This window comes from Malaya genurostris, chromosome 2 (genome assembly GCF_030247185.1).
Source record: "Malaya genurostris strain Urasoe2022 chromosome 2, Malgen_1.1, whole genome shotgun sequence".
Lineage (NCBI taxonomy): Eukaryota > Metazoa > Arthropoda > Insecta > Diptera > Culicidae > Malaya > Malaya genurostris.
This window is the reverse complement of record NC_080571.1, coordinates 239,778,230-239,803,430: the sequence shown is the minus strand read 5'-3', so window position 1 is coordinate 239,803,430 and position 25,201 is coordinate 239,778,230. Positions and strand designations below refer to the sequence as shown.

General features: G+C 37.7%; 1 protein-coding gene across 5 annotated transcripts in view; it reads left to right on the top strand.

Moving 5' to 3' along the window:
• Positions 1–25,201, top strand: part of LOC131428300 (probable nuclear hormone receptor HR3) — a 554,301-nt gene that overhangs the window by 183,986 nt on the left and 345,114 nt on the right. For 2 of the 5 annotated variants that reach the window (XM_058592140.1, XM_058592139.1), the window contains exon 2: positions 12,819–14,900. The exons of the other annotated variants lie outside the window; for them this stretch is intronic. In XM_058592140.1, the coding sequence (XP_058448123.1) occupies positions 14,777–14,900 (124 nt within the window). In that variant the 5' untranslated portion in view covers positions 12,819–14,776. The remainder of the gene's footprint in view (positions 1–12,818; positions 14,901–25,201) is intronic. 5 annotated transcript variants of the gene reach the window in all.

The window sequence follows — 25,201 nt, the reverse complement described above, 5'->3', positions numbered from 1 at the left end:
TGAGTTTCGAATGTTGCACTCTAATTGTATACGTCAAATGATGTTTTTTTGTATCTTCTCATTCCGGTCTACGCCGTCCGGTGTACTACTTGTATTCGGTTTTTGTTTTCCGAGTGCTCAAAGATTTCAGTGAGAGAGTCGATTTCGCGAAGTCGAATGAAGAAAACAGCGATTTAGAAGTAAAATTTTTCAAAAAGAAGTTTATGTTTCGCTTATGTCTTTTTCTCCAATACAACATCGTATTTATACCTGCAAATATAGAAAAGATAACCGCGACTGAAATTTTTTTCGGTAGTAGTGTGCCATCTAGTGGCTAGTAGTCATTACGGTGTTAACGAGCGCCATATAGCTGCTAATTGCAAAAACCAATTCAACCATTTATGTTGGTTGAAAATAACGTTTTATTTCTCTAATTCAACTAAAAAACTAGTTGAATGGATATGAAGCATGCCTTAGCTAAGAAATGACAGCACGTTTAATTGGTGAATTCAACTAAAAAAAATAGCCATTTCAACAAATATTTTATTATTATTAAGAGAATCAGAATTAAAAAATCTAAATTAGCAAAAGTAAGATTTTTTTAGTTGTCTCAAAAAATAACTAACTAAAATCAGAAAATCAACTAATTTTTTCGCAAAAATGCTAATTTCGGTCTTTCCGTGTCAAAAAGCCTAACCAGGTTAAGGTCAGAAATTCCGAAAGTAAAAGTAGACCAACCAGCCCCGGTCTTCCCTACACAATTAATAAGAGATGGGGGCTGGTAAGTTGAGTTTTCCTTGCGGAATTTCTGTATCATTCTGGTTAGACTTTTTGATAAACGATTTACGCTGTCATAAAGATGCACCTTCTATGATTTTTTTTTATTCCTGAAGAAAAGTCAAGGAAATAGCTAATAACATGTAAAGAAAAAATTAAAAATGCTTAAAGTATATATGGCATCTAATTCATAAAATTTTGAAATCATCCTTTTATCGACAACTTCTAGCCTTTATTGAATCTAATCTCTAATTTCTGTTTGTTCATAATTTTACTTTATTTTTATCACATATTTCTCTTATATATTCAATATTAGCATAATATTCGAATCCGTAACATTTCACGAACATTAAAGTGCACAATGCTCTAAGCTTAATTTACAACTTGGACAATCAACCGCGCCCATAATTTGGCCAACCTACCCCAATGAATGTAAATTGACCCGCGGTGCAAGTATTACTTTACTAAAACAGAAATTTATTCACCACTGCCGAAAAAAGAACACACAAACGACACCACAAAAACACCTGAAGTTATGTCGGTTTATGGGTGACCTAATACTCCACCAATATCACTGTAGATGTCGCCACTGCGCATCATATCCTTTTCAAAAAAGCAACTCGGCAAACATGCCCCATTCGGCTAACCAGCCCCGGTTCTACATGATTTTTTAGGTTTCCTGCTTATGCGATTCAAAAGGTGTAGATGATTCTCGGTGTGGCATTTTTACATCCTTTAAATCTCATCCCAATTGAAAGCTTCCCTATTCTACTATCCCTTTTTTGTCTTTCTCTTGGCGAATTTCTGTGAAAAGCAACTTTTGAACCAAAGTCCGGAGGGCCGAGTTTCATATACCATTTGTTTCAAATTAAAATTCTGATGGTATCATAAGGAAAATTCTGATAGTATCATAAGGAATTTCGATTTTCATCTTGATTCGGCCGTCGGATTTTGACGGAACTTCAGGACAAAATATGCGAAAAATGCACTCACTTTTCTACGAAATGGCTACACCGATCCACCAACTTAGATTCCAATAACAGGCCTTACGTTGTCATAAAAACTTTTTAAATTTCATCAAAATTCGGCTACAGATTTCGGAATCAAAGGGTGATGATAAAAAAAACTAATATTTCGAAATTGTGCTTCTTTAAACAAAAATGTAAAAATGAGCTGATTTTTCAAAACTGATCAATAAATTCATCTAGTGCACACTTCTTGTTAGTCGAAAACCGCACGAACTTACTTCGACTAAACTGGACCCCTAGTTTAAGGTTCCAGTAGTACCGGAAGTAGAAATCAAAACCTCTCGAATGGAACTCAGAGGTGCATAGCACGATTCTCTCGAACTTAGGTGCAAATGAAAGGTCGCATAAGTTCCAATGGAATTCTATTTGTATTTAACTTCTGGTTCCTGAGGTATAGGGTGATGAGTTTTGCTAATTCCATACCGCCATACAGAGTGACGAATCAAAAAGACTGCTTTAACGGTGCTCGACTGGAATAGATGCAGTCATATCTAACTGGTCGGGAGATGTCTTTGAAAATAGAAATCAGGATAACAACACCATTTGCTGTTAGTTCTGCAGTGTCTCAAGGAAGCCATTTAGGAACCGTTTATATTCTTACTCTATCTTAACGATCTCAACTTCTCTGTAAAATTTTTCAAACCATCATTCGCTGATGATTTCAAACTATATCATCCGATAGATGACCAAGATGATGCATGCTTTTTGTAAGCTCAATGGGATGCTTTGGCAAAATCGTATTATATAAACAGTATGGTACTGAATGCCTCTAAATGTTCCGTTCTCTCGAAAGCACCCAACAATTATATATGGATATAACCTCTCTCAAAACGATCTTAAACGTAAGTCCTTTGGGAAAGACTTAGAAGTTATTTTAGACTACACACTTGATTTCAAGAAGCACGTCGATTACGTAGTTTCAAGAGCTTCTAAAGTCTTTGGTTTCATCTTTCGAATTGCTAAAAATTTTCGTAACGTACATTGCTTGAAAGTTCTGTGAAAGTCTGTTCTGATCTCTAACGGTTGATCAATTTCGACATTCATCGTCGCAGTCTTCGTTCACAGCCGTTTGTTTGAATTCGCGCTGCTAGAACCAACTACGGATATAATGCACCTTCGTCTAGCATATGTCGTTTATTTAATTGTTGCTCTGATGATTTTGATTTTCATCTATCCCGAAATGTAATAAAGCGATTATTCCGTGATTCCTTATCTATCTGGTTGTAAACCTACACACCTAGAAAAAATCATGTAAATTTACGTCTTCTGAGACGGACATATATGAGCGTCTAAAATAACTCAATTTCACAGTAAATATATTTAACGCGTTCTGACATACTTTTAAGTGCTAAAACATGTGAATTCACATGTTTGTTTGAAATGCGGTATATGTTTGATGTATATTTATTTCATTCTTGTAAAATTCATTCGTTTCACGGATTACGTTCCTGTGAATTGTGTCATGTGTAGATTTGCGTCTCCTGCAAATTACATATTTTTTTGCTGTGTAAGGGAACTTTACAAGCCAACACTATACAGCTAATTTAAACCTTAAATTGTACCATTTGGATATTGTTAATCTGTTGGTATAAAAGATGAGGAGGTTTTATGCCTTTTAGTGAGAGATTATAAATTTCATCTTCATAAGGGTTTTCCCTGCTCCCAAATAAATAAATATGAGATCTCTTCAAACTGGTTAGATATCTTATCTTAAATTCCATTAGTCTATTTGGATATAGGTGAATGTGGTAAAAACTTACTTTGAATGTACCATTTCCTGATATCGTAGCATGAGCCATGCAATGCACTATGGTCCGAAACGGGAAATTAGCGTGACAAAAATATTTTCACTATTAAATATTAGTTTTTTGTAGTTGATGTCTTCACAAAAGTTGTTTGTAATCAAATGGCGCTCCTTTTGATGAAAAAAGCTAATAGGGTGGTCCTTATTTAGATTGAAATCTGAAATCTATCTTTCTTAATTGAACTCAAAAATGATTTTGTTGTACAATAAAGTTGTAGGAAATTTTATTGCAAGAAACTTTGCTCAAAAAAGCACCTCTCTAGCTCTATTTTCGGCTGTAGTTTTTGTGTTTCTCATTTCTCGAAAGAACAATGTATGGAACATTTGTAGAACTAATTTGATACTATTATTTTGCTGAAGAAAGTATGTTGATACGTTAAGGCGTTTAAGAGTTATGCAATGTTTTTGAGTTTTTTAAAGGTATTTTTAAAACTAATTTAAATAAGTTAAAAAAATAACACCCTTCCAATTTTCTCTTGAATTTTTACTTATATTATGACCTTTCAGGAACCGCATAGGATACATTTTTATCGATCTGGCATCTAATGAATATTGATATTTGAAGCATGACTAGTTTTTGATGAAAAAACAATCATAACTCTTTACTGGTAGCTCATATGAAAAAGCTTGGTTGAGCAAAATTGTGTGCAATGATTAGTTCAATAATTCTTCTAAAGACAACTTTTCGGTGGAACGTTTCATAAAAAAGTTAGAACAAAAAAAGTGATTTTTCAAGAGCCACCCTACTTTTACTCGGGAAAATTGATGTAACTCGATCAAATGAAGAGCTAGAGAGGTGCTTTTCTGAGCAAAGTTGCTTGCAATAAAATTTCCTACAACTTTATTGTACAACAAAATCATTTTTGAGTTCAATTAAGAAAGATAGATTTCAGATTTCAATCTAAATAAGGACCACCCTATTAGCTTTTTTCATCAAAAGGAGCGCCATTTGATTACAAACAACTTTTGTGAAGACATCAACTACAAAAAACTAATATTTAATAGTGAAAATATTTTTGTCACGCTAATTTCCCGTTTCGGACCATAGTGCAATGGTGTTCTGTACACTCTGAATATGCTGCGAAGTTTGTTGAAACAGAAGGTCAACTATTTCAATAGGTGTTGTTAGTTGATGATTGAAAGCACCGGATATAACGATCAAAAACTCCTCCTACAATGGAACTCCCATCGAATTCTCAGAGAAGGTTTGAACGATTTTTATAAAATCAGGTTTTAATGAAAGGTCTTGTAGGTCCCACCAGAACTCATCTGACTTACGGTCTGGTCTCAAAACTATTTCAAAATTATAGATCGTATTAATTAATACCTAAACAAACTTTCTTCATCCGGCGAACGACCGCAACTAGGTTAAAACCGGGTATAAATAAACGATATAAAAACTACAAGGATCAGCCCCATGGGGTTGTTCGAGCCATTGATGTGGAACAAGGCAACCAAAATTTCTAATGATCTACAATAAAAAAAAAGTTCAATCAATCCGAACCAACACCAACACATCATTTGAAGACAAACACGAGAAAAGGTTTTAAGTGCAAATGACAGTTTCTCTTTGTTTACTTTCTCTTTCGAGTATTACGGTCCAATCAGCAATCTTCCCATCTAACACTTCACATAAAATTATAGCAAAATCATCAACTTTCGATATGCACTGTAGAATATGTTGGAAATTACTGGAATTTGCCGTAATAATTGAAAGAGAAACTGTCACTTGCACTTGGGACCTTTTCTAATGTTCATCGAGATTTGTCTTGATTTGCATTTGTTTTATAACCGACGAAATTACACCTTTATCCCAAATATATGCAATTATATCTTTGTACATACGTGCGATTTTGATAATTACGCTTCTCTTCGTCAAGCTTGTGTTCAAGTTTTTTATGCAAGCAGTTTTTTTTAGCGTTAAGTTTCTCTACCATTCTGCGATTTCGGTTGAAGTGATAAACTATTTCTCATTATCAATCGAGTTCCTCTAATATAAATTAGAAATTAATCTTAAGCACTCAAAATTTATTCAGGGGTAGTTGTCAATTTCTCATGGGGAAACGACTTAACATGGAATTCCGAGCTTGCATGACACAAGATCAGAGCATACCAATTAAGGGCTGAGGCCAGTGTGTTTTAGGACGTTTTAAAGGTCTATTTTCACGCTTCGAATCTGATTTTCTCAGAAACGGTGACGAATATAAAAAAAAAACCAACTGACAATCTCTTAGAAAATTAATTTAGATTATTCTGTGAAAATTTCAGAATGATTGTTTGACTTTAGCGGTCGGGAAAGTCTTTTTTCTGAAGGAAGAATTGCATAGCTGAAAACAGCAACTTTCAACTTGTTCATTGAATATCTCGCCTTCAAAAGCATTGCTCAAAAATCTATCCTGATAATGTTTAGATAATTTAGTTTAGATGCGATTAGTGCATAAAAACATATATGTTGTCGCGATAAAAATTAAGTGAATGTTATTTTTGCAATGGTAAGCACGTTTCTATGGCAGCACCATTTTTTTCTGCTCTTGTATCCTGGTAACGTAACGAAACATGAGAGAGAAATAAAATCGGCTCAGCAAGGCTGCCAAACAAGCGGTAGCTTTATTGGATTTCATGTGATGTAGTCAAAATTGTAACCGAAAATATCAAAACTTTCTTGGCCACCCGGCCACATCGAGAGTCATTTTACACATTTACGAGAGAGCATGGAGAGATGCCAAAGATTTTTAGCAGCCAAATAGGACACTGCTTGCTACAAATCAAAATTTCAATCAAATATAATTGAAAATACGGGGCTTGATACATTCAAATCGAAACGTAGAAATATTTCCTATCAAATGATGAAATAATATTAATAATTGATACAAAATAGACTGAGCTGTGAGTGTTTAAAACCTGACCACATTTCTACGTGTAGTTTTTCTTGAGTTTCTGATTTGCACCACTATATAGAAAATAAAGATGTGTTCCACATCAAAAAAAACTTTCCTCAGCTTGCCAAGAACTCATTTGTTCTGATCCGTTTTCTAACAATTTTTTCATTGCTTCCAAAATCTTTATACGTCTCTTTGCCCGCCTGTTGATCATTTAGAGTTTACTGTCCACAAGAAACGAGCTACCATCAAGTGGACAAGCGGATATTAGGGATCAATTTAAAAAAATCTATAATCAAACATTTCCCAGATTTGATAAATCTGTCAATCTCATCCACCAAAGTGAACAAAATTGTACTGAACGAGTGATTAAAGCCAGCAAGTCGTCTTACACAAGTTAACCGCATCACAGGTTACATCTTGGTCATGTGGTGCTGTAACACCCGCTACCGGCAACGGGACAAAGCTCTTTTCGATTCCGTTTAGTGTATGTATTGCAACACATCAGCCGCTGACAGTAACCAGGAAAATCCACGTCTCGATTAAAGCAAAATTAATGGATTACAGCGAACTGCATCGAAAGCCGAGTAAACCTCCCGAATACAAACAAACAAAAAAAACGAAAACCGTTTCCCAGCGGACACTTTTGACAGTTTGACACCGTAAAAAATGGCTCTCCAGGCAGACATCGACGTGCTTCGGCAAGTCTGGGCAGGGTCACCGCTGCTCCGCTGTCGACTCCGGAACTAATGGAATAATGGTGATGAAGGTTGTTGGTTGGATGACAGGAGCCAGCGGCAAGTGGAATGTGATATCTGGCTCTTATCTGGATTTTTTTTCAACGCCATCACTCGCCCGCTAACCGCTTTTCACCACGCATTAGTTATTTGGATTGTAAAATTTTCGAATGCCACTAAATCCAAAACAAAATGTATGAATAAGTTATGGTACAAACATACATCCAAACATGACACTGATGCGCATTTCAATAGCTTTCGGTTCGGTTAGGTTAACTTTCTCTGCCGGGGTATGGTGTGGGAAGGACGGCATGAAATTCGGCAGTATCCATTAATTTACACACACACACACACACACACACACTCGCTCCCCGCATCTAGCCGCTCAACCGAATGTGACGGGATTTAGTGAGTTTCGCGTGAACCCAAGTAACAAAAGCGTACGAAAGTCTGATTGATTGCATGTTGAGATTCTGGGAAGACTGTGCCATTCGGTATGCCAAATGTTGCCAAGCGCGGATCAGTTTCGGTTGTCACCTTGGACGCGAAATATAAGAAAACCTTAAGCCTGACTGGTGAGAGGAAAGTTAATGCATATGCTTGATTTCTATTTTCACACGACAGCAATTTCATTTTCCAAAAGTCAACTCATTAGGATGTTTTGAGCGATAAGGATTTAACAATGCTTCGGTAGCTTCTCAATGGTGGGTTATTTCCTTTCCGATCCGTTTTAGACACTGACTTCAATCGATAGGTTGAAGTTGTCGTGGGAAGCCCTGGAGCTTGAAACCGAAAAGTTTTCTGTATCGATTAAAACAGCTCTGACCGATATCATTTTTCAGCTGGTCCTAAAGCCCGAAGGTGCAATAAAACTGGGAGATTTTTTTTATTTTAGTATTATGTACTAACTTTACAAAAGAGTTGGCAATCGGACAACAGAACACAGGAGAGTGGGTGGTGGTATCAAATAATCAGAGACAGAAAAAGTTGTACCACGACCGGATCGTCCCTAGGCCTTTGGTTTCCGCTCTGCGAAATATGAAACAGGAGATACATACAATGGTGTATAGTTCCACCCATCTATGTCCTGCTGGATGGGGAAACTGGAGTGCGATGGTTTAATCGATAAGCTGTTTCGTTTATAAATAGCTTCTTGGCAGCGGTTTCATCTATCCTGCTCGAAGGTGTCATACGGCTTGACTGAGAAGGGTGTTTGCTGATGTCAATTTTTAGTTCTCTGTTTATAGCTTCCAATGGTTTTGAGGTTTTATGTTTTGATAAAACTGAATCAAATGGAAATTGTGTTTCCATTCATTTGAATTAGTAGCACTTAACTAAAACAAATGAATATCTCACGTGTTTCGATAGGCTATCGGAATCATTCAATTGTGTGCCCCTGCGAAATTTTAAAGTTTAGTACTTTCAGTAAATAATTTAACCAAGAATGAGTTTAGAAGGACAACTAATAAAAGCTGAACTATTGCACAAAACTAAACCCAATTGGTGGTTCAGAATATGAGGCTCTGGTTTTGAAAACCAGCTGTATAACTGTAAGGGAGAAGTCTTGGAGTCACTAGAATATAAACACTAGCAATTCATTTTGCCTGTATTCTCACGAATCGATGCAAAGTCTGTGGAAATAGAAGGTCAAAATCTGCATCGAAATATAGTACTTAGACTTTACTATATGAAACATAATAAGAAATATCTGCGGTACCTTCAATTCGTCTTATATACTGCGAAAACATATCCTAACGTACTTGGTTTTGATTACCTAATCGGAAACTCGAGAAACAATTGAATTTGTAAGTAATGCTGATAGAATCTGTAAATACTTGTTAGTTTTATATTTCGTCTTTGACTCATCAGTGCAGAGCAGTTCAAATTGAACTGCTTAGTGCTAAACTCGGCAGTTCTATTTGAACCGCTAAGCAGACGTAAAGTTTCTGCTACTTACAGAACACTTTTTGTTTTGCAACGGAGTGCAATGTCTTTTCTGACGTGCCGAACGAAAACGTGTTTTCGACTATTTCTGGCCGATGCAGGTTAGGTCATTTAGGGGTTAGCCAAATTTTGTGCTAGGGCACATAACCGTTTTTATTAGTTGTACGTTTCGTCTTTGACTCATCAGTGCAGAGCAGTTCAAATTGAACTGCTTAGTGCTAAACTCGGCAGTTCAATTTGAACCGCTAAGCAGACGTAATAGCAATTTATAAATACTTGTCCACCAAGAAAATGGTGAAGCAAATTTATCGTATTTGCATGTTTGTCTCTTTTTTTCATAATAGTGTTGAATTACAAGAAAATAATAACTAAACTCGACATTGACTAAACTATTATTCATCAATGATTTATTTTTTGTCTTGTTAGACATAAAGCCTTGAACTAATTTTAAATTAGATCGGTATATAACGAGGAAAACAGATTAGAAAAATGACAAGCGAATGCAACTACACACTCTTTTTACGCAATGGTTTGTTCCGGAAATCCACGTAAAAAACCGCGTAATTTCGGAAAAAACGCGCGAAAAAACATCAAAACAAAAGAGAAAATGTTTTTTTAAACACTGTCCCAGAAAGTATGGACGCGCTGTAAATAATTCACAAGTATTAGATATTCAAATGCTATTCGATATACTGATAATATTAGACTACAACAACAGAATATTATTCTCAACATTTGCTACTTAGCCATTGTAGACTAGCTGACGCACCTTCTTGTGAACGTTCCTCATTAAATTCCGTGCAGACTTCTTGGCGACAAGTTTTGACACTCTTTTCCAATCTTCTTGGAACTGTTGAATGGTTTCGGCTGCCGAGACATGTTTCCTAAGATGTGCCTTCGTTAATGCCCAAAATTCCTCAATTGGTCGAAGTTGTGGGCAGTTTGGTGAATTCATGTCTCTTGGGACGAAAGTGACATTTTTGGTAGTATACCATTCTACCGTTGATTTCGAGTAGTGGCAAGAAGCAAAATCTAGCCAGAAGACAACAGGATCCTTGTGGCTTCGAATCATGGGTAGAAGTCGTTTTTGTAAACATTCCTTGATGTATATTTCGCTGTTCATTGAAGCAGTGGTGATAAAGGGTTTCGATATCTCACCGCAGCTACAAATTGCTTGCAAGACCATTACTTTCTTACCAAATTTTTCGACTTCAATCGATGTCTCGGTCTGATTTAACACTTGCCCTTCTCACGTAGGTTTCTTCGTCCATGATTATGCAGTTCAAATTTCCAGCAAGAATCGTATTGTACAGCTTTCGAACCCTCGGCCTGATCGGCGCTTCTTGTTTCGGACTATGTTTTGGTTATTTCTGCTTCTTATAGGCACGAAGAACATTTGACTTCGAAGTGCCCTCTTTTTTGGCCACATCCCGAACTGAAACCTTCTTCTTTCGCTCGAACGCCTTCAGTATAAGGAGTGTATCGAAAAGTAGTTAACAACATTGATTATTGAATAAAAAAGCGAAAAAAACATATTTTGACATCAGTTTTCGATATATTGTAGAAAAAATTACATTTTTATGCATTTCACTGATTATATTGAAGAAAATCCTAGTTTCTGTGAAACGCTCGCACTTTGGATTTGACATTCTTCATTAAATTCTGCACAGTTACTTATTTTTTTGGTGGCAGCTGTCCAGTTTTTTTCAACTCCTGCAAGTTTGGGACACTGTACCTTCCTTCCGAAAGTGCCGCTTGACAATTGCCCAATACCTTTCAATTGGCCGAAGATCCGGTGGCTTGATGTCCTTTTCCACGAATTGTACATTATTTTTTGACAACCACTGTAGAATGGAGTTGGCGTAGTGGGCTGAAGCCAAATCTGGCCAGAAGAGAGGAGGAACCTTATGCTTTCTGTACAGTGGCAGCATTCTCTTCTTCAAACATTCTTCCTCGTACACCTTGGCGTTAATTGTGCCCTTCGTGAAGGAAATCGACGACCGCAAACCACAGGTACAAATTGCTTGCCAGACCAACACTTTCTGTCCAAACTTTTCCATCGCCACCGTGGTGTCAGCGTCGTCCAGGTCCTGGTACACCGATTTCGTATAATATTGCGGTCCGGGCAGCGCTCGAGAGTCTTCCTTGGCGTAGGTTTCGTCATCGATCAGGATGCATCCGTCTTTATTCTGTAGAATCCGGTTATACAGTTTTCGCGCTCTTGTTTTGGCCTGAACTTGCTGTACCAGGGACTTTTTCGAGACCTTCTGTTTCTTGTACGTTTTCAGGAAGTTCCGAACTTTGATCCGTTGAATCATCCCGATGCTGGCGTTGACGTTTTTTCTGATGTACTCAACCACTTTTAAGTCCCGGCAGGGCTGGCTGGGACCCGTTTTCCTACCGGATCGGGGCAAATCCTTCATGGAAAGCATCTTGCCGAACTTCTCGATAATATTGTTGACACTGGTGTGGTGCACTTTCACCCGTTTTGCAATTTCGTTGTACGTGACACCACTTTCTGACCACCAAGTGTGCAGAATTTTCTTTCGCGTTTCCGGATCAATTCGACTCATCATTTAAACGATAAACCGTTCCGAAACCAATCGATTGCGCAGCTGTTATTGACATGTAAACAAACATGTCACCGCAAAACACGCTACAAAAAATTAAGCCATTTCAGAGTAATAACTGTTTGAATGTTGCTAACTACTTATCGATACACTCCTTACGTTTATCCAACCGAGGGTTAGCAGGACCTTTTTTTCGACCCGTTTTCGGTTCATCCTCAAAGGTGTTATCCGCACCGAACTTCCTAATTGCATTTTGCACGGCTATTTCACTTACTCCTTCCATTTTTGCTATCTTTCTCAGTGACGGTCCGCGTTCTGTGTACCATTTGTACTGTTGTTCTGCTGAAAGTCCACGCATTTCGAAACAAACTAATGAACACGAATAAACAACTGCACAAGTAGTTAGAGAAGAGTGTAAACAACAGGACGCAGCCATTAACAATTGACAGATTCTGAACCATTGCGAAATGGCAGCGGTTTTTGGCTGCGTCCATACTTTCTGTGACAGTCTTTAAATGCCAAAAGTCCTAGAAATGCCTGAAACGTCCAGGTGTAGTCTGAGCATGCATTCTAGAAATGCATGAATCTAGTATAATCTCAAAATTTTGAAAAACAGTCGACTTTGGGTCTTAGAAAAATTTAATAATTTCCGAAATCGAAGAATATTTGTTGACTTCAAATGTATTAGAAATGCATTAAACGTCGAGATCTGAAGTAATCTAAAAAAAAGCGTTTTGACAAAAATCGACTTTAGGACCGCGTAATCCGCCTAGAAAAAAAACTGTTAAACTAAAGATTTTTTTTCTTTTCGATAGCTTAATTCATCAAATTGATGAAATTTCTCAATTTTAGATCTCATTTTTACTAGAATAAGCGATGTGAGTACCGATTGAAAAATTTAACTGGAAAATCTCTTAAAAGCAAAATAGATTTATAGCGAGATAGCGAAGTAAAACAATTATTTATTGAAAATCTCAACGTAATCCACAAAACAATCCACGCCAAAGCAAAATACTCCACATCTATCCGAATCAAAACCCATCCACGGAGACGTCTCTGAGGATGCTCTAAACTAATTCAAACTATTTCTTCCTACACAGCTTCCCAATAGTAGCAGCAAATCAAAACAATGCTTCGAAAAATATGGACTAAGTGTAAACCTGGGTAGCAGCAGTCTTCAAAAGTGATCACAGTTTTCGATTCGACTAGTTTTGTGTCTGTGTGTGGGTGAGTTGTGAGCGCCGAATTTCAAAAAACCTCCAACAACAACAACAACAACAACATCGTAAACAAACTGGCAATCTTAGATGAAGTGTTTTTATCATAAGTCAAAGTATAAAAACTGAAACCAAGTGAGAGATTCCAACCTCGTCTCGATGACGGTGAGTGATGTAAGTTTTTAAGTGAGTCTGCTGTCGGGCACCGGTCAGCCGTGGATGGAAGCAGAGAAGAAAGTTTTGGCTGCGGCAAACCGAAATCGAAAGTGAAATTTTTTGATAACTACCACATCAAGTCCGAAATGTGTTCGACGCTGCGGCAGCAGTAGCAGTCAAACAATCAAACAAACAACCACCAGCAAATTGTGTTCCCCCCCTACCACCATCTCCTTCGTTGTCGAAAACGTCCGAGCAATCTAGCACGTGTCACGCGTCCATACGCGAGGGCATACTTGGGTACCGTAGGTGTATTGGTGCACGTGTCGGTTTGAGCGAACGAACAGCCGAAGCGGCTAGCCAAGATAACAGCGGCAACCGCGACGCACAGGAAACTTTGTCGTTTTGAGTTCGAAAAGGCAATAACAAAAGCTAACCACGAATTGGCATTCAAATCGTAAGAAACTGTGTGAAAATCAGCATAATCTACTAATTCCAATTGTAGGAAAACACATAAGATAGCGACGTTGTGTGCATTTATTTACATGCTCATCTATCAAACTTCACTTTTCGGTTGTTCGCAAATCTTTGGTTGCGCCAAAAGTTACGCCGACTGCGATCATAATCGCGCAAAAAAAAAAACGAATCCCTGAAGCCAAGAAACACATTGACAAAAGCATACCAATTTGACGTTTCTTATGCAATCAATAACAAAAAATAACCAGTTTGCGAACATATCCATTGGGCTGCAATCAGCTCGGGGTTCAATACACCGATTCACCGATTTGCAACTCGGGGTGGGCAAATAGCACAGACACCTCATAATAATAATAACCTTTCCGTTTGCTAATGAATCAAGAGAGTTCCGCGGAAGACGAAAACGAAGAACGAACAGAGTAGCTGCCGTAGTCCACAAAATAATAAACGTGTACGTGTGTTTTCGTATGTATGCACAAGCATCCGTAGACTTCTCGTAGACTCGAACACACCCTCGAAGCCTGATCCGGTCGGAAAAATATGCTTTTTACATAATCCAACAATCTGTCCATAATCATGTTTATTCATACAAACAAACCGAAGAAAAAAAGAAAATTTTGATACTGTGACGAGGCGAAGGAAAACGATCATCCATGGGTGGTGCAGGTGAAATTTTACACACTGAATGAAAGGGCAATCAAAGGGAGAAACGTAACACGTGTGTTGGTGCACGTGGAAGCAAACTTTAATCACTGTGATATCTCTCCATCGAATTCGGCAACCTTGCACCGAAAAAGGGAAAACTTATTTTATCCATCAAATATTTTCCCTGTTGGTTTACCGCGCGCATCGTTCACAGGAAGCATGAATTCGAAAGTGATCGTCAGCCAGTGAAAGATAAAATGATTTGAAGAAAATGATACTAACGGTCACCGTTTACCAACCAGTGCTATATACTGTGATTCGGTAAGGGCAGGAAAATTGTTTCGGAAGTGCCCTTCGGGAAAATGTATGTAGAGAGCGATAAAGAGAGCTAAATCAAAACCGAAAGTGAAGTGTTTCATTTATCGTTTTGTTGGATTTTGCTTTGTTTTTTTTTTCCTTAAGTAGTGATTAAGTGTTACATCATTTTTTATTGTTGTTGAATTTTGACCACGAAACCACAGAGTGATTGGGTGAGAGTAGCTGATCGGCAGCTGATATCAACGATGTTTACTCCGCGGATGTTTGAAATGTGGACTAATGTCACCTCGAAACTGGAGGCACACATTCCTATGCAAACCAATGTTCAGCAGACTGCGGTACAGAACTCGTCCAGTGGATCGATAAAAGGTAAAACAATTAGTTTTTTTTTCTACATTTTAGCGAATTTTTCCACCTCAACTGAAATACCAGATAGTCGTGTAATTTTTAACAGATCAAAGTATAGAAATATGTAGAACCACTTTTATTGTCAACACTCGCCATATGGATTTTTGCCATGTCAAGATAAATTGTTCTATGTAAATAGGAAATCCTCTATGGTATGGGGCAATAGAATGGCAGCATACTACAACTTTCATTTAATAAATGTTTTGTTATACAAATAAAACGACAAATAAAAAATCTTTTGCTGGGCAGTGTAATTCTCAAGAGAACACCTTTCACTTCAGTCTTGATCACATGTGTTAGACGTGATTCAAGAAAAAAAAATTTTCTTTCGATTAAAGAGGTTTTAACCTTGCGGTAATTCACCTCTTCGGGTCAGAAAAATCTTCTGATCCTATGTGCGGGGTTGGAAATCGAACCCAGGTGGGCTATGTGAAAGGCATCGACTTACCCATCACGCTATACCCGTCCCCTGATTCAAGAAAAAATAATACGGGTGTGTAAAGTCAGAGACATAACTGGATGTCGTGATCACGAATAAAACTGACACGATGTCTTTATACTTTCGAATTCGAATTGATAGCTGACCGATTGTGTGAATTGTGAAACTTTTGACGTCGATTATCTCATTTCGGATTTGCATATTTCATTGAAAGAATCTATCAAGATGCTGTACAGGATTCATTACTGCCTTTTGAAAGGATCAAATTGTGGAATTCTCTACGATATTTAGCACAGTTTGGAACATTTTTCTCGAACGATCTTCGCACAGCGAAGATGGATTTTCACTAAACTGATGATTTTTACCTTATATTTACAAAGCAGTAATCTCAATAGTTCTTTAGATAACATTTAGAGCCATTAGAACGACTGATTTTATATAATGTCCATTTTTCGTTTTCTTTCTCTTCAATGCAAACGACCAGAAGCTCTGTTGTATGATGCAATCGCTCTTGTTTGAGTTAAAACTAGCTTTGCATACAAACCGCAACACATCCTCTTGCAGTGTCAAATGATGCGGAACTGGCGCGCCTTGACGACCGGAAGGCAAATGAGAACTATGACCTGAGCGTTTGAGGGTTTTAACCACGCAGAAGGTGCGCTTTCCGATGCTGCTGTTTGAATGCGTCTTCTCGCCCCGACGTCTGCTTCCATCCAACGCACAAGAAAAAATGATCGATTTTCGACATTCAGTTGAAAATATGTGCCAGACTACCTCAAAATCCCCGTCCTTGCACGAAAAACCTAAGCGAAAGTAAAGAGTTTTCCGCGTTGTTTACAAATTTTGTGAAAACTTAATTTTTGAGTTGTTTGTGGTTATCTCACATTGTTCAAAATATTATCCTAAATTCCTGATCATATTTTTGATGAAATAGTGAAAAAATTATGTTGCTGCCATTAATACAAGTCGAGATATTCACGATTAAGTTCTGCCCATTCTTCCATATGACTGATTTTGAAAAGGCGCCCCATAGTAAAGTAAGTCGTATTCACGACAAAAAATGTTTTTCTTTGACGCATTGAACGACCCCCTCAATGAAGTATTGAAAAGAGCTACTTGCGGTCTTCTGTCGTAGCAATAAAAAGCTATCAGTCATCGGTCATCTGTCGTAGCAATAAAAAGCCCCAGAAGAGCAGTTTCTTTATCTAGCCTGGTGAAACTGTTATTCATTTTCAATTATACAAAAACAACTCACTTCACAGTTCATAAATTTTGCTTCGGAAACTCTTCATTACAATACACAAAATCGACTAATTCTTGGGTACCCTCTCCGGGACGCACGAAATAAAAGAAAGTCTGTGTGAAAATTTACATGAAAATTATAAAAAATGGCAAACCTAAGCACAATCCTCAGCTAGTGCTCATATTCATTAGGGTGCCAATTAGAAGGGGTTATCTCCCATTTCGTAAAGCGGCGGTGCTTCAAAATTTGAGTAACGCAAAAAAATTCCTACTTAAAATTTAAGCTAAATCTGATATGTATAAGTGGTGTCGATTTTGAAAATCTTGAAATTTCCTGAATACCTGTCGATTGTTTCCAAAAAAAAAAAAATATTTCCGAGACAACACTAGATCTCGACGTTTCATGCAATGCTGAGACATTTTGCATTTCTTGATTTTTGACATCCTCTCAAATAGGTTTTGTGTCCTTGTTTGGGCTTGATATTGTAGCTTCTGGGTTTTTCGGACTTACCTTACCTTACCTAACGGCTATAGGTGTCCTTTGCTGTATCAAGCATACGTCTCCACATAACTCGGTCCATGGCTGCTCGTCGCCAGCCACTCAAGGCACGGATGCTTCTGAGATCACCCTCCACTTGATCGATCCACCTTGCTCGCTGCGCTCCTCTTCTTCTTGTACCAGTTGGATTAGATTCAACAACCATTTTCACTGGGCTGTCGTCCGGCATCCTTATGACATGCCCAGTAGGGTGGGACAAGGTTGTATGGGAAAAAATATTTTCTCGCTCCACCAAACTTTTCGTGTTCGTTTTGGGTCCCATAGAAAATATGTAAAATTTTAGCTCGATAGGAGAAACAATATTTTCGCGCCCGCGGTTCAAAGTTTGTATGGGATTTAGTATGGGAAAACTAACTTTTAACAAAAAAATCATCTGGAGGTTACCCTATATACTCATATCTTCTAAACCATATGAGACAGATGATTTATGTCTTCGACAAAGTTATAGTATTTGAGTTTATCTACAATATTGTTGAAGACTTCAAAATTGTATTTCTTCAAAAAAAAAAGTTAGTTTTTTGTGTGTCTTTACAGTGAGTTTTGGAACATGGTTTTTAAGTTTAAAAAAATCTACAAACTACACCGAGCAACTATTGTGAAGACATCAAACAACTCAGATCAACCGTTGTAGCATAATAAAAGAAAGCAAACTCACATTACCACCACTAGCAGCAGTGGTGCTAGATAAATTAAGGAATGAGCCATTGTTCGGACCTTGTGTCGGTTTTTCTTTAATAACATTTTTTACAGATGTCGGATTATGTTACAGTCTTCGAAGATTTTCTCCTTCATTAAATTTCCTACAAAAATTGCATGCCCACTGATTTTTTGAGTATATAGGGTGACCTCCAGATGATTTTTTTGTTAAAAGTTAGTTTTCCCATACTAAATACCATACAAACTTTGAACCGCGGGCGCGAAAATATAGTTTCTCCTATCGAGCTAAAATTTTGCATGGTGCTTATGGGACCTAAAAGGAACACGAAAAGTTTAGTGGAGCTGAAATCAATATTTTGTCCCACCCTAATGCCCAGCCCATCGTAGACGTCCGATTTTAGCTGTCCGTACGATAGGTGGTTCTCCTAGCAGCTGTTGCAATTCGTGATTCATACGCCGCACAGTGGTTCGAATCAATAAAAACGTGGACATAAATCAGTAGCTGCCAAACCGTTCTTTTAATGCATATAGTTGCTTTGAAGAAATTATTTACAAATATATACCGCGTAATTTGATCCTATCATTAATTGTTCATGGCCTACTTTGACAAAAAATGTAACCATAACTTTTTTTTCTGAAAGGATAGAAATTTTTTTTCTTCTACAAAGTTTTAGAACTATTAAAAATAATTTACTTTGTCAAATATACCAAAAGTCTAGGTCGCACCGTTTCGGATATACAAAGCGTTTTTATGGCAACCCCCTTAAAATCAGTTTTTTATTTATAACTTGTTTCGAGTTAGTTTTTTATGCATACTTTCTTTGGAATAATTGAAGAAAATAAAAAATTTCATATTTTTGTTGAAGGTAGTGCATAGGTTTCTTGTTTCCTGGCAAAGTTATACAACATTTTACCTTTTTTTCACCTATCATAAAACCTTACACAGAAGCGAAATATGCAACTTTATGCAGCTGATTTTTACAAAATTTGTAGGAAAAGATGTGCCCAATATCATAAAAAAAAATCTAAGTGGAACTCGGTGGAACTTTTTTTTAGGTCTTTTCAAAGTTAGTTTTAATTACTGAATTATGGCAACCCCCTTAAAACTAGTTTTCTAGTCATAACTTGTTTCGTGTTATTTTTTTATGCATACTTCGTTTGGATTAATTGTAGAAAATATAAAATTTCATAATTTTGTAGAAACTAATGCATAAGTTTATTCTTTTCTGGAAAATTTATGCATAATTTTACTTCTTACCTAGAATACCTTGTGCCGAAACGAAATATGCAACTTAATGCAGCAAACTTTTATAATACTTATAGGAGAACATGCACCTTATCCAATTTATTTTCCAATTAGAATATCTTGAGTACTCTTCGTGTGACTCATTTTCACTATGGCCATGCTGAAACCATAAAAGGTTAAGAAACAGAGGGCGCACAGTGGTCCAAAACTGGAAAAAGACGGTCACAAGTCTGTACTTTTCACTGATTTTTAAGAGCTAACGTGTCTTCGAAGAAGTTTTACAAAATTATATAACGCTTCTTTTGAAAGTAGCACCTTAATTTTTGTTAAGGGGGTAATACCGATTTCAAAAAAAAATAATTTTGTTTTTGACGAAAAAAATTTTTTTTTCTATCTCATTTCAAAGAAAAAAACATTTCAAGTATTTTTGCTGAAGATATGAATAATATAAAAAAAATATTTTTTGAGATATTCGCTTTATTTCAAAAACAGAATTTATCTCCATTACCTAAGTATCTACTTCAAAGTTAGCATTTAAATGAGTAACTTTTCTCAATACTTTTCACAACCTAATCAATCAACTAGGTAGTTAATGTTACCTAATAAATCATTACAATATGTCACTTAGTCGCATTGCATTCGATCAATCAGTATCAGTCACGCTATCGTCCGAGTTTTCCGTATCGCTAATTTCTTGTTCTGTTGTAAGTTCTAGCATATCAATTGCCAATTTCTTTCCAGTTTTGATAGGTTTGTAATAAACATTCGAAATCAGTAGGTCAGACGCTACTAGGAGTCGAAAAAAAATTTGTCATCGTTTTTTCACGGCTGTTTTTCCTCGTGCCCAAGTTTGAATTTTTTATTTGTTTATTAATTTTTAACTTTTTTCGTTCAATAAACTATAAAGGTTGTTTTATGGAATGGCTTATTTGAAACCTAAGAAAAAACCGTACATTCATGCCTTGGACGAATTTTTGTATCTTTGTTATATTTTACAGGCTGTTGAAAAAAGGCTTTGTGTGAAATACCCCATGGATTATTACTTTGTTACTTTTTACAATTGAATTTTTTGTTACTTTTTTACAATTGACAATATTAGAATAAATCTAAGTGGAACTAGATGCAATTTTAGGCCTTTTCAAATTTAGTTTTAATTATTGAAAATCCGAAAAATTATCAAAACTTCAAAACATATTTCAAAAATGGAAAAATATTTTCTAGACAAAATATGATAAAGTATTGTTAAAGTACAAACCTTTACGAAGAGATTTCATGTTTAAACGTGTAAATAAATTGAGTTATCGCGAAGCAACACGATTTTTAAAACGAGATGTTTATCGGGCGACTGCAAAAGTGAGTTACAGAAATAGCAGACGCGTGACGCCCTCTGTTTCTTAACCATTCATGGTTTCAGCATGGCCATAGTGAAAATGAGTCACACGAATATTACTCTAGAAATTCTCATTGGAAAATAAATTTGATAAGGTACATGTTCTCCTATAAGTATTATAAAAGTTTGCTGCATTAAGTTGCATATTTCGCTTCGGCACAAGGTTTTCTAGGTAAGAAGTAAAATTATGCATAAGTTTTTCAGAAAAGAATAAACTTATGCATTAGTTTCTACAAAATTATGAAATTTTATATTTTCTACAATTAATCCAAACGAAGTATGCATATAAAAATAACACGAAACAAGTTACGACTAGAAAACTAGTTTTAAGGGGGTTGCCATAATTCAGTAATTAAAACTAACTTTGAAAAGACCTAAAAAAAAGTTCCACCGAGTTCCACTTGGATTTTTTTTTATGATATTGGGCACATCTTTTCCTACAAATTTTGAAAAAATCAGCTGCATAAAGTTGCATATTTCGCTTCTGTGTAAGGTTTTATGATAGGTGAAAAAAAGGTACAATGTTGTATAACTTTACCAGGAAACAAGAAACCTATGCACTACCTTCAACAAAAATATGGGATTTTTTTATTTTCTTCAATTATTCCAAAGAAAGTATGCATAAAAAACTAACTCGAAACAAGTTATAAATAAAAAACTGATTTTAAGGGGGTTGCCATAAAAACGCTTTGTATATCCGAAACGGTGCGACCTAGACTTTTGGTATATTTGACAAAGTAAATTATTTTTAATAGTTCTAAAACTTTGTAGAAGAAAAAAAATTTCTATCCCTTCAGAAAAAAAAGTTATGGTTACATTTTTTGTCAAAGTAGGCCATGAACAATTAATGATAGGATCAAATTACGCGGTATATATTTGTAAATAATTTCTTCAACGCAACTATATGCATTAAAAGAACGGTTTGGCAGCTACTGATTTATGTCCACGTTTTTATTGATTCGAACCACTGTGCGCCGTCTCCACGTTCCGTCTTCCTTCTGCACTCCGCCATAGATGGTCCTCAGTACCTTTCTTTCGAAAACACTGAGGGCGCGTTAGTCCTCTGCCAACATAGTCCAAGTCTCGTGACCATAGAGAACAACCGGTCTAATGAGCGTTTTGTAGATGGTCAATTTCGTGCGGTGGCGTACTTTTCTCGATCGAAGGGTTTATCTGAGTCCAAAGTATGCACGATTCCCTGCCAAAATACCTCTATGAATTTCTCTGCTGGTGTCATTATCGGCGGTCACCAGTGAGCCCAAATACACGAACTCGTCAACCACCTCGATATCGTCACCGTCTATCAATATTCGTGGTGGGAGGCGTAGTGTTTCTTCTCTAGAGCCTCTTCTTATCATGTATTACGTTTTCGACGCGTTTATGGCCAGTCCGACACGCCTAGCTTCAGCTTTCAGTCCGATGTAGATTTCCGTCATCTTCTCAAGGTTACGTGTCACAATATCAATATCGTCAGCGAAGCAAAAAAGTTGTACGGACTTTCGGAAGATCGTGCTACTCGTGTCGATCCTCGCTCTTCGTATCACACCTTCCAGGGCAATATTGAACAAGATACAAGAAAGTCCACCACCTTGACGTAGCCCTTTCCGAGATTCGAGAGCATCCCAGATACTCGGACGTAGCACATCACTCTATCCATCGTTGCTTTAACCAATCACGTCAGTTTATCCGGGAAACCGTATCCGTGCATTATCTGCCATAGTTGTTCTCGATCGATTGTGTCGTATGCCGCTTTGAAGTCAATGAACAGGTGATGCGTGGGTATGTTGTATTCACGACACTTCTGGAGTACTTATCTTATCGCGAATATGTGCTCCGTAGTGGCGCGGGCTCCAGTAAATCCCGCTTGGTACGGCCCTACGAATTCCTTAGCTATTGGTGATAGACGACGGAAAAGGGTTTGGGAGAGTACCTTATAGGCGCCGTTGAGTAATGTGATTGCGCGGTAATTGCAACAGTCTAGCTTATCGCCCTTTTTGTAGACGGGACATACCACTCCATCCATCCATTCCTGCGGTAGAATCTCCTTCTCCCAAATCCTAGAAATCATTCAGTGCAGCGCTCTAGCCAGTGCCTCTCCTCCATGTTTGACCAGCTCGCCTGGAAACTGGGCATTGCCCGCGGCTTTGTTGTTGTTGCTCAGCTTGCCGATCTCCTCACTTATCTCCGACAGATCAGGGGCTGGGAATCTGTCGTCGGCTGAGCGTGCACCCAGATTGATTCCTGTACCGTTCTCTGTATCTTGTGCTTCGCCATTCAGATGCTCGTCATAATACTGCTTCCACCTGTCGATCACCTCACGTTCGTTCGTGAGAAGGTTACCACTGGTATCTCTGCACATTTCGGCCTGTGGCGTGTAGCCTTTACGTGAGCGGTTCACCTTTTCATAGAACTTCCGTGTGTCATTTGCGCGGTACAGCTGTTCCATCGCTTTGCGATCTTGGTCTTCCTGGTGGCGTTTTTTCCTCCGGAAAACAGTGTTCTGTCTGTTCCATACCTGTCTGTATCGTTCCTCGTTCGCCCTCGTGCGGTGTTGCAGTATCCTCGCCCTTGCTGCATTCTTCTCTTCGACCAACTGCTGACATTCGCCGTCAAACCAGTCATTTCCTCGATTCGATAACCTCGTACCTAGAACGGTTGCAGCTGTGCTACTCACGGCGGACCTTATGTTCCTCCAGCCGTATTCAAGAGTCGCCGCGTCAAGCTGCTCTTCCGTTGGTAGCACTAGCTCCAGTTGTTGCGCGTATTCCTCTGCATTACGAATGCTACGTAGCTTCTCGAGATTTAGTCCCGGCGTTCCTGTGCGACGAGTATTGTGCACCGTCGATAGTTTTGAGCGCATACAATCCGCGACAAGGTAGTGGTCAGAATCAATATTGGCACTGCGGTAGGTGCGGACATTGATGACGTCGGAGAAGAATCGCCCGTCGATGAGAACGTGGTCGATTTGATTTTCCGTATGTTGATCAGGTGATCTCCAGGTGGCTTTGTGGATATCTTTGCGGGGGAAGAAGGTGCTTCGAACTACCATTCCTCGGGAGGCTGCAAAGTTTACGCATCGTTGGCCGTTGTCGTTTATTACCGCGTGCAGACTCTCCATCCCGATCACGGGTCTGTACATTGCCTCCCGGCCTACCTGAGCATTCATGTCGACGATGACGAGTTTTATATCCCGCCGTGGGCAGCTGTCGTAGGTTTGTTCCAGCTGCGCGTAGAATGCTTCCTTCTCGTCATCGGGTCTCGTCTCATGTGGGCAATGCACGTTGATGATGCTGTAATTGAAGAAACGGCCCTTGATCTTCAATACGCACATTCTATCACTGATTGGCTGCCACCCAATCACGCGCTGGCGCATCTTGCCCAACACTACAAATCCCGTTCCTAGAACGTTGGTTGTGCCGCAGCTCTGGTAGAAGGTAGCCGCTCGATGCCCAATTTTCCACACCTTCTGTCCCGTCCAAAAAAGTTCCTACAGTGCTACGACATCGAAGCCGCGGATTTGAGGCTCATCATGCAGCATTCGGTCGTATCCTGGGAAGCCAAGCGATTTGCAGTTCCATGTGCCAAGCTTCCAATCGTAGTCCTTTGTTCGTTGCGTAGGTCTTTGCCGATTATTCCGAGTCGTATTTATAAAATCAATGGAAACAATTAATTACTCCAGGGAGCCCGTAGGGTCTAACATTTTCACAAAATCATATTTTTTCTTTTGTATTCTTTTATAATGAAACATTTCAATAATGTTTTGTCAAGTTTTTAAGTTGATCGAAGCAGAAATCTTGGACCTGTTTGCCGAGCTCTTACTTCTTCGCAGTATGAGATAAGCAAAGATATTGGCCCATAACTTGCCGAGTTTTTCTCCGATAAGCTTGAAAATTTCACAGAATATTCTTGAAATGTTTTACTATGAGAAAATACAAAGAAAATAATAAATTATTTTTCAAAAGTGTTAGACCATATCCTCCCCTTAATTAGAAGTGGATGGCCGGGTTGGCGATCCAATGCATAACTGGTGCTGATCTTCCAAGCCAGTTGTCGTATGTTTGAGCCTCGACCTGGAAGGATTTTTCGGTCAAACTTTGAAATAAGGAATGCAAATCCAAGGCTATGCATTTGGATGATTATGACTTTCAGTTTAGTTTAGTTTCGTAGAAAAGACAATCGAAAACATTTGAAATCGATGTTTTTCTGTGCACAGCTCAAATAGGATATTTTTCCAATATTTTATATTGGAATGGATTTTCTATGAAATCAGCAAAAATTTTATATATTATAAAATTTTTGCTGATTTCATAGAAAACTACTCATATACCAGCCATTTGACAAAGATTCGTTGCGTTTTTCAATGAAAAAAAATGTTCGAACACCATTTGAAAAATAATTTGAAAAATAACTCCTCCAACATTTTTGAATACGTTTTCCTAAAAATAAAAGAAGAAGGAAAACGTTTCGTTTGTCTCAACTTTAAGTATAACAGTTTCAAAATAACCAGTTTTTGACCTAGTTTTGTCAATAACTTCAGTTCAAAAAGCACTATCTGAATGCATCAGTCACAGATAAAAATTGTTTTAGTTAGATCCAAAAAAAAATCAAAGACACCAAACACGAAAAAGGCAAAATAAAAATGCTCGAACAAAAAAACATATTTTCTCAGGAACCTCCTATTTTGCTTGCTTAAAATAGCTTTGCTGCTGAAACCACTAGAGACACCAAA